At 46.9% G+C, this 10,567-nt stretch overlaps 1 protein-coding gene across 2 annotated transcripts; it reads right to left on the minus strand.

The window, feature by feature from the left end:
* Positions 1-933: 933 nt before the first annotated feature.
* Positions 934-9,946, minus strand: UQCC5 (ubiquinol-cytochrome c reductase complex assembly factor 5). Of its 2 annotated transcripts, none has more exons than XM_078661894.1 (3): positions 9,348-9,946; positions 5,730-5,912; positions 934-1,674 (listed from the first exon to the last, which is right to left on the minus strand). In XM_078661894.1, exons 2-3 carry the CDS (start codon positions 5,881-5,883, stop codon positions 1,607-1,609), a joined length of 222 nt encoding a protein of 73 aa, XP_078518020.1. In that variant the 5' UTR covers positions 5,884-5,912; positions 9,348-9,946; the 3' UTR covers positions 934-1,606. The 2 variants fall into 2 exon arrangements, with proteins under 2 accessions (XP_078518020.1, XP_078518021.1); XM_078661895.1 differs by lacking the exon at positions 9,348-9,946 and adding an exon at positions 8,874-8,990.
* Positions 9,947-10,567: the final 621 nt, after the last annotated feature.

Genomic DNA, 10,567 nt, shown 5'->3' on the forward strand with positions numbered 1-10,567 from the left:
TCCGGTAGTCGGCTCAATCAGGAGGGTCGAGTGAAGGTTTTTTTTTTTAGGTGCGGGAGGATCCGGCCTGTCGAGAGCTTCTGAAAGATGCCTTGAGTGAGGGAGGCCCTGACAGAGTAGGCAATGAGACACTTCCAGAAAGAGCTCTGATAAAGCATAAGGGTAAGACATCGTCTTTATACAAAGTGGGTTTGTGGAAGTTGAGTAGCCGGCAAAAGATAACGGCTTAGAAAGATGACCATTGTGGGATTTTACACGAAGGGCGGAAGGAGCATATATTGTCAGCAAGGTCTTTAGAGTAGCAGGGCGATGAAGCTTTTAGCTTGCCCTTGAATGTTTCAGTTGGACGTCCACATAGTGTTCCACACAAAAATAATCTTGCCACTCACTGTCTTTGGGGTAGAGTGAGGAGCAAGGGGTATGGGATTGGGGCCAGAGGCGGGATCGCCATGCAACAATCCGGTACACAGGGGTTTCCAGATGTGAGCGACTGTTATGAACCTAGGAATGTACCTCCAGCGACAGATGGTCTAAAAGTACCCAAACAACCCAGATCTTCCACAGCTAATAAACAGTGTGCACCAGCGGGCGTCTGCCGTCCTAAGACTACGTGCTGTGTCATATTTACGTTTAGGTGAGGAAGGATCCCAGCAGAGACGCTCCAAGACTTTATATTTACTTGTAAGAGGCGATAAGTCTCATCTGGGATATACCACAGCATTCGCCCTCAATCCTGCATCACGCTTTTATCACCAACAGATGCCGAAAATCCATTGGATGCCTCCATATTTCAGTGGAGGGTGGCAGCTCCAGAGGCTTCACTGTCGGTCTGTGAAGTGCTGCTTTGAACCTCTGATGTGTATTTTCAGAGCAAAGTGATGGTGCATAGTGTAATTCCACAGCAAACAACAGATGCCAAAAACTACACACGGCCGATATAAGCACCATCAATAATGCTGTTAAATATTTATTAAACACATTCCTGTAGTCTGCACAGTGCTGGACTTTACTCCTGAGGTACTTTACTTCACAGCTGCACCTGTAAGGTTTCTTACCGTGAACTAGGATGCGTAATGTCTGGTGATAATTAAAAAGTCAAAATCAGGGACAGTGGTCTTTTAGGTACCTGCCATAAATGCCACTTTATGCTGGCACATCACCGACTGCACATTGGACTGTCCACAGCACCACCGTTTAAAGACAAGTCTACAATCATTGCATTTTCCTTTCATAAAGATATAACTGTCAAATAAATGATTTACATTTTCACAGGATCACTAGAAGGATCATTTGAGTACGCAGAAGCAGAGGTACGAACGCACCTTTCTGACACCTCTTGAAAATGAACACCCAACGGCCTTAATATTCAGTGGCATTTATTGTGGGTGGTAGCGATGGGACTCGTGGTAAAGCTGAACGGCCTGTTCTCCACAGTCACCAGTGGACTTGCCCATGTGTGGTCAGTCCAACCCAGACAGATGTGCCTCATCCGTGGAGCTCCTGCTCTCTTACCCGCCTCTCGCTTGTGTTGTAATGATGGAATCAAGAACAGTAAAGGCCAAGGGTCCAAGTTGTCATTTGAGTTCAAAATCATTGTGTTTTGGGGCTACTTCAGACTGTTTTCCACTTTTTCCTGGTACTGTCGTTCCGACTGCTTTCTTCTATAAACGTCATCTGTAAAGAACATATGCACGGTTAACTTCCAGCTACAATTATTCTGCATACAATGACACTCATTTAAGGTAGCCTTTCAAAAACACTTGTGGAAATATACATATTAAATGAGCTTTTAAAACAAAGTCACAAAATGCAAATGCTTCACGGCTAAATATACCCACATTAGTGATAGATGTAACTTTACAAACCAGCAACCCTTTCTCAATAGTGAGGTGTACGCAAATGCATCAATAAACACCCTCGCAGCACGGAGTGCACATTCAATGTATATAAATAAAAAAGGGGTGTTTGAGGCATTTGTGGCTGTAGATACACGTTTTGTAAACTCCTGCCATATAGTGTGTGTAAGTTGTTTTCTTTCAAAGAAGTCTTTCGAGTCGCGAGGTAAAGTGACTAATGGGATCTCTGGTTGGCTGAGGCTTGCGCCAAAGCCAGGCAGAGACCACCACTCCAGTCAGGGCAAGGGAGTTACACGCCAAGAGATAACCCCTGCTCACCCCCTTGGCATTGTGACACGAGCAGTAAGGCTGATCCAGTAGGCAATGTGTAAAGCATTTGCGCACGCACCCACCAGCAACTACCTCCCAGGCCCCCCACAAAAGGAACTCCACACAAGGTTATATATAAAATTAGCCTTTGTATTATACCAAACACATTAGATAATAAACACCCAATTTACACTGTGCCACTGGCACGGGCGGAGTTTACAGGGATTATATACACATGACAGGGCCACATGGACCACTGTCAGGAATAAGCACTAGGTAGAACTAGCACTTTGTAGAAATAGTACTTAGAACATAGAATAGTTGTAGCACGAAATAACACTTGTAGAACACAACCAGTAACCACTGGTAACAGGTAGGTACACTCTACGCAATCCTAACCACCTTAGGCAAATATCACGCAGGGAAACATGGACTTACTAGCATAACTATACTAGACAAAACAACCTCCTAAGCATAAACACATTTTAGGGGTATAAGCAAGAAGCATTGCATATTATGCATAAATCACATCAAGGTCCAGGTTGCGCCACTGCGCCAAAACCTAAACATAGCAGCTGCCCACTACTTGCTGGGCAGCTGAGGACAAGAACAGGGCTTAAACGCTGCAGCTGGCACTAAGTGCTGCGCAGCTGGGGAAGGCCAAAGTAGGGGCAAAGGAGTGCGACTCATTCCTGAGTGAAAAGACACGTCCCTAGAAAGAAAAGAACCTAAACGGTGCAGCTGCCCACTACTTGCTGGGCAACTGTGAAGCAAACTGCGACATGGGCCCTCACTGGCCCTCTGAACGAACACTGCGCCAACACGTTGGAGCCCTCTGGCTCTAGAACAACTGTGTGCATGGGAGCACTCTGGCTCCTTAAAGAAATAAATGCCCCCATCGTTGGAGCCACAGGCTCGTAAAGGAAGTATGCCCCACCGTGGGAGCGGCCCACTGAGCACCTGGGGCCGCTCTGGACTCGGTGCCCACACTGGCACCACTTCCTTCGCCTCCCCCCGGAGCCCTACTCACTGGCTCCGTCGGGGGAGGTCCTCTCTCTCGGACGGCGGTAGCGCATTGCGGGGCTCACTCTCCTCATGGGAGCCCCGCCTTCACCATGCACCTGCTTCACCCGGTCCGGATCGGAGCGGGGCTCCCTCCTCGCACCGGGAGCCCCAAGGACGATGGCCGGTTTCTGGGTAACACCCTTCATCAGCCAGGCTAGCTTGAATCCAGTAGTAGAGTGAGCAAGAAAACTGAACAGATGCACGCCTGTTAACGTAGGACAATGGTTGCACGGTGTTCCCTGTAGATGCAGTGTTAAGTGTGGGGGTTTAGTTGCCGGACTGGAGACCAACAAACCTTGACAGAGGCAAGTCCAGCGAAAATTTACTGGCACTTCGCAGGGTACCAGGGAGCGAGGTAGCGGCCTGAAACTTTGTGGCTGGCAGGACCACAACTAATACAATGGTAGCAGAAAACTAAATTTAGTGTACAGACCAGGCTGCCCAACCTGGAGGTGTGGCTAGCCTACTGGGGATGTACACCTTCTTGACTAATTTCCCGCCAATCTTGGAGCAAATGTGCCTGGGGCAGGGGCAGGACTGTTTCCTCCACTGGGAGTCAACCCTGATGCATATCGGAGGTGGTGCAGCCTTTTAAGCTAACCGCCTTGATGAGCCACTTCACAAGCCTGCTTGGGAGGAGGGAGGTATGATCTCCTTCCTGCCCATGATTCGTTAAGGAATCCTAGGAGTGATCACACTGCCTGGCAGGAGGTTAGAATCCTATCTTATAGGTAGCAGGTGTGGGAAAACGTGGGCTTGCCAGCCAGAACACAGAGAAGTTGGGGCAACCTCTTAGGTAACCATATGGGTGCATGCCACATCACTCAGGGCACAAAATTCAAGTAAGTGGTGAGAAGGCACGTCGTTTGATACCAAACATGACATATTTCAGCGGTACCAAAATGGATCTTCCAACCTCACGAATGCCCGTGTAGCAGCCCATGTTATCCTATGTACAGCTGACACTTCTAGTGGTTTCCAATGGGGAACGCTACTATAGGTACATATAGGCTTGTACTTATTCGTCCTCAGTTTTTATATACTGCACCCTGCCTCCTGGGCTGAGGAGGCCTACCGTAGGGGTGCCTGACATATATTAAGATAGTGTATCAACTGTGCCACACAAGGGGAGGACACAGTGGAGTTTGAGCAGTTTGCTCTCCCATGGGAGGCCTGCTGTAGTTTGTTTGGGTAATCCAGGGTGGCACAAAACCGTGCTGTAGCTCTGGAGACCTCTTTACCACCTATGCCCTGGGTACCCTGGTACCATATACTAGAGACTTATAACAGACTCCAGTGCACTATCAGAGTCATAACGACGAGAATTTGGAGCAAAACGTGTGAGTATGTGTGTGTGTGTGTGTTGAGGGGCGGAGGGGGGGGGGACATACAAAAAAGGTCCTTTCCTACACTTTTTTAGCAAGGGCCTTTATCCTTGCTCGCTGCTGGTTTCATAACTCATGGAAAGATAATTTTGCAAAGACAAGTTAAAAGTGTTTTACAGAGGTTCAATGAAGCATCTGATGTGACTTGAATAGATCTGCTGTGCAAGGCTCCAATGAGGAGGCTTTTAAATAACTGTTTATATGCATGAGGACTTTTGCATCGCAGAGTGCTGTTTGGGTGGGGGAGGGGTGTGTGTAACTGTCATGAAGAACCATCTATTCTCAAGGACCGGCTTGGCAGTTTTCATTCTGTGTTCTCTCAATCACTTTGAATATTAAATCACACACCATGAAAGCCAGGGAAGATGTGTTTATCACATTATGACTAATCACAAGGAAGGCAGAGAGGGATCTCCAGACGGATGACACAGAGTCTGCTCCATCGAGGAATGGCTACATGTATGGATTGTCTGCAACAAACTGCTCAGGCCTAGAAAAAGGCAAGGACCTCCATAGAAACCAGATCAAAGGACTTCAGTTTATAATGAGCCTCTCTTACTCTTCCAATTTGTGTAATGGATTTACAACAGCTGAAGTGCAATACAACCTATTCTTCAAACACATTTAACACATTGCATTGATTAACTGTATTTGTGGACTAATTCAGAGGCTATTAAAAAAAGTAACTTTATAAAATGTCCAGTGGCCCAACTGCAAAAGAGCAGACAGCTGTTTTCCTGTTCCCATCGAGACTGCTTCTCAGCAGTCCACCCTGGACATAAATTACATAGGGGTCACCCTAATCTCAATACAAAAGGTTCCCAAAGACATAACCCTCAATATAACGGCTGGGTTTCCTGGAACCCAACTCTCAATGTAATTGTTGACAGGTAACCAGGGGAGGCACCCAGTCATCTATAGAACTTACAGAAGGATTTCTGGTACCGAAACCTCAACAGAACATACAGAAGGTTTCTCGACACCTCCCTTTAAGAGGATTCCTGGCACCCATTCTTCACTATAACTCCCAGAAGGTTTTACATCATCCAGCTCTTGTAACTCAAGAGGGGGACCTAGCTTCCTGTTGTGCTCCCCCACACCTGAAATCACTTACAAAAGGTTTCTTGGCCAATGCGAACATTGATCATGAACCACTCCATTGCCCCGCCAATGCAGAAGAAGAAAGGAAGGAATCTGTAGACACCAAAGCGCTTTTCCCCAGGCACCAGCCGCAGAATACGTCGCACTGTGCTCCTCCCAGACATCATCAGACAGTGTCTAGACTCTTATGGGAAATCTGCAACAAATAACAGACTATATTAGAGGTAAACCAGGTTCTTGGTATGTGGAACAGCACACCCCTAAATTCCAAAGACGCACATGCAAACGAAAATATTGACAGGATTTTTTGAACAATTAAAGAAAAAAACTCACACCTCAAACACTTTCAACCAAGGCTCAGCCTAAAACAGTTCATTAGAGCAAGTTTAAAAAATACTTGCTAGGCAAGAAGCCTCATATAATGAATCAGATCGCTGGAAACAGGTTCAGCTCCTAAATGCTACGGAGACCAAATGAGTCATGTTGAAGCCAGAGAGAGTTTATTGCCAAAGAATGTACTCTAATGTTAAAGAATTGGATACATTCACTAGCCCAAAAATAAAAATTCAGTTGAAGGGTGCTGAAAGAAAAATGTGTCAATTATTATTGTGGTGAACAAAACAATCTTGAGATTTTAAATTAAAAAACATCTTGCAGAGGATAATTTTCTCTTAAGAGCTTTAATTTCATTTATAATTATTTAATATGCTGTAGTTTGTAGAAATCAACAATGACCAATTTCCAGACATGAAGAAGTCAAGGGCAGGAGGCGAAAAGCAAGTAGATGAAAAGAAGGAAACTGAATTAAAACAAAATATACATAAACACATACAGGACAAGAAGGGACCTGAATGTGTTTATGAATCCCTCTGGGATAGGGGACTTCTGAAGCGACAGAGGGAAGCAGGGGCATGAATGCATGCAAATATCCTTCTGGGACGGGGCATGTGAGTAGCGATGGAGGGAGGAACGAACATAAATGCGTGCAAGTATCCCCCTTGGGACGGGTCACATCTGCAGAGACACAGGGAGGAGGGGCATGAATATGTGCAAGTATCCCCCGGGACAGGTCACGTCTGCAGAGACAGAGGGAGGAGGGGCATTAACGTGTGCATGTATCTCCGTGGGACGGGTCACGTCTGCAGAGACAGAGGGAGGAGGGGCATGAACGCGTGCAAGTATCCCTCTGGGACGAATCACGTCTGCAGAGACAGCGGGAGGAGGGGCAGGAACGCGTGCAAGTATCCCTCTGGGACGAATCACGTCTGCAGAGACAGAGGGAGAAGGGGCATGCACGCGTGCAAGTATCCCTCTGGGACGAATCACGTCTGCAGAGACAGAGGGAGGAGGGGCATGAACGCGTGCAAGTATCCCTCTGGGACGAATCACGTCTGCAGAGACAGATGGAGGAGGGGCATGAACGCGTGCAAGTATCCCTCTGGGACGAGTCACGTCTGCATTGACGGAGCGAGAAAGGGCCTGATTGCGTCTAAGTATACATCTGGGACGGGTAACGTCTGCAGTGATAAAGGGAGGAAGGGACCTGAATGCATGAAAGCATCCTTCTGGGATGTGTCTGCAGTGATAAGAGGAGAAAGGGGGGTAAATTGGCGTTGTGATCTCTGCCCAGGAACTACACGAATTTGGGCAGAGATCACAACACCGGTACGGATTTGGTTGAACCGCTGCTGAAAACTATAAGTTCACTCGTAGCGTGGTTAATCAGCAGACGGTACACCGACACCAAGAGATGCTGAGAACAGCTTGGCTCTTGTGAAAGTCTGTCGTAGAAGGCAGATAGCAGGTAGCTTTTGCCCCCAAAGAAGGGCCAAGGGCCCGAAATGCATTGGGCTTCAAGGGCTACAATGAAGAAAAGTGACAACTTCAAAATGAGAAAAATGTAGCATTGTCATATATATTTTATGTTTGTGAAATGAAACATTAAATATGCATACGATACGAGACAATACAGGATTACAGTATGAGATTTTTGGTGTAAAGTTTTGTCTGGTTGACGCTGTTTAAGTTAATGTTTGATAAAGAAATGCAGGTTATGTAAAACCAAGGGGCAACAGCTCATGCAATTGTGCACAGTGGGCAAGTGTTACGTACTTGTGTTAAGGTGCCTCTGTCAGAAAAGCCATTTTCTTTCCAGTTAATCTAAATAAACCTTCTCTGTCAAATGTACGCTAAGTCACTGCAACAAACTGTCCCTCCTCCTGAACCATAAATGTTGCCTTTGAGTGCCAGGACCTGGGCTATTATGCAACATGTGAAAGGCAGGAAATGAAAGAAAATTAGCCATACTAAGTTTGCTCTTTAGTCACACCTCACAAAAATATACCGATTAGTATGCTTTTATGGATGAGGTGGAAGAGGTGGTGAGCAACACGAGGAGCGCATCGATGTAGAGAGAGAATAAGACGTCAGATGCACTCCCTTGAATGTTCAGAACAAAAAGAGAAGTAGTGTAATGATGTGAGCTATGTGAAGAGCCAACCAATCCAAAGTGAAGATTGTTAAGAACAGCGCGCTGCATGGGGCGGACAATCAAGAGAAAAAACACGTCATTTAATATGATGCACGCCAACAAGAATGTCATGCAAGACAACCAATGATGAGCAATGGTCTGACCCAAACCCCACCCTAAATACTGGTCTGCAACAACAGACAGCTATAGAGGCGAGACAGAAAAACAGTTCAGTGAAACCATCAGTAGCTTCCCTTTCCCCACCACGCAGCCCCAACCGAGCAGGGATCCGATAACAGTATCAGTACAGCTTACAAAGATCCACAATAATAAACAATAATTGGCAATGCAAACCAGTCCGGATTCACAAGTTTTATGGCACTGTATGTAAAGCATTACAAGTCAATAGTGTGGGAATGGATATGGAAACAAACAACTGTAAAATGGCAATGGTGAAGGTTAAAAAGTTAGGCGACAGTCGCACTGCGAAGCCTTCTCCTTCCATCTGTGCTGCTGCCAGAGTAAAACAACATAAATGATTCAGTTATCTAAGACGCTCTACTCTCATTAGAATGTCACTCTGTGCCCATAAAAGTTCAAGCCCAGACAGGTGATAAGCACAAAATGTAAACAGCTGTGGAGAGAGCAGGCACTATCCTGCGGAAGCACATCACTGCTGCCCAATACCTCAATGCTACCGAATCAGAACCTGTACTTCGGTCACATCACTGCTGCCCAATCAGAACCTGTACTTCGGTCACACGACTGCTGCCCAATCAGAACCTGTACTTCGGTCACACGACTGCTGCCCAATCAGAACCTGTACTTCGGTCACACCCTGCTGTCCAATCAGAACCTGTACTTCCAAGCACACCGCTGCTGCCCAATCAGAACCTGTACTTCGGTCACACAACTGCTGCCCAATCAGAACCTGTACTTCCAAGCACACCGCTGCTGCCCAATTAGAACCTGTACTTAGGTCCCTGAGTGTGGGCGGGGCCAAAGTCCCTCCCAGTGACGTCACGTCCGGCGCCCGCCGTTCTCTCCCTCCGGCCCCAGGGCTCTCGGTGCTTGAGTCGTGTCTTCGGCCCGGCCTCCCTCCCTCCCGGTGCGTGGACACGCGAGCCCTTGAGGCGGGGGCGCTGCTCGGCGGACACTCACCGCAGCCCGGGTTTCCGGCTCCGAGCCAAGGTCCACTGCGTGAGCTCAAGGCGCCGCCATGACAGTCGGAGCGGACGAGGCAGCCATTGGTGGAGGACCCGCCCCACGTCATGACGACCGCACACGCGCCTCACGGGAGTGGATAGCACTGGCTGGCTAGACCGCGAGGACCGGCCATAGCAAAGACGCACCCTCACGCCATGACGTCAGCAGCAGAGCGTGAGGTCGACGCCTCCCCCTTCTAAGGGCCCCTGGGGCTGCCAGGGTTGCACCCCTGGTGTGGGGCCTTCTGGGACATTCCTTGTGGCTCCTTTCAAAAATACAATATTTACTAGTGGCATTCACCTGGAAACAGGAGGCTCTAGGTCCCCACTCCCTGATCTGAAGGAAGACCCTCCATTATAGAGAATCCTTTTCTCCATGACAATGGTGGTGGCTTACCTGGGTGTTCTGCCATTTACTGCAGTATTATCCTTGTACCTGTGTGTGGTTCTCTTCTGTAACTTGCACAGGTCACTCTCTTGTAACACACTGTTTGCTGCCTATCACATTTTGTCTGCTTTGGATACCACCATTGCCTACGTAACGTTTGTTCTTGTGCCCGAGTGTCTGCCATTTTTTTGCAGTATTATTCCTCTATTTGTACTGTTTAAGCTTTTGTAACTTTCACACATGTCGCTTTTTCCTCCTGTAATGTACCGTTTGCTACCTCTTGTATTTTGTTTGCTCACAATTGTCACTTTTGCCTTGTAACTTAACGTTTTGTTCACGTGTAATTTTCTCCTCATGTATCAGTTCTGTTCCTATGGTGAAGCGCTCTGAAACGTTCGGGTAAAGTCTGCGCTATAGAAAAACGCATAAAATAAAAAAACAGATTACACGTGGCCAAGCTGCCCAGGTATCAGATTGCTATGTGTTACATTTTCATAATTTTATTTTAGTGTAATTATGAGTGACACTTTCTCGCAAATTCAAGCAATGAAGACGAGGGGAAACATAAATATGAGCAATTACACCCATACGAGAAAAACTCTAAGAAGTTAACTGGTGCAAAGCACCACAAAAATGCAAAGCAAGGAAACAAACATTCTGTGACATTCAAATACATTAATTATTTATTATATTTAGAGGGTGATAGCACACAAGTGTTTACTTCAGATTAATATACTAGCACAGTGACACTCTTTCAGACTCCTCTTTAGTTGAAGTTCTCGGGGGAC

This window comes from Lissotriton helveticus, chromosome 9, assembly GCF_964261635.1.
Source record: "Lissotriton helveticus chromosome 9, aLisHel1.1, whole genome shotgun sequence".
Taxonomy (NCBI): Eukaryota; Metazoa; Chordata; class Amphibia; order Caudata; family Salamandridae; genus Lissotriton; species Lissotriton helveticus.

What these genes read in the sequence shown, in the direction of transcription:
- UQCC5 (XM_078661894.1), bottom strand. Translation starts at nt 5,883, where the DNA reads ATGATGTCTGGGAGGAGCACAGTGCGACGTATTCTGCGGCTGGTGCCT. An exon ending in CATTGGCCAAGAAACCTTTT is followed by an intron (nt 1,675 to 5,729) that starts GTAAGTGATTTC and finishes TGTTCTTTACAG; the next exon opens with ATGACGTTTATAGAAGAAAG.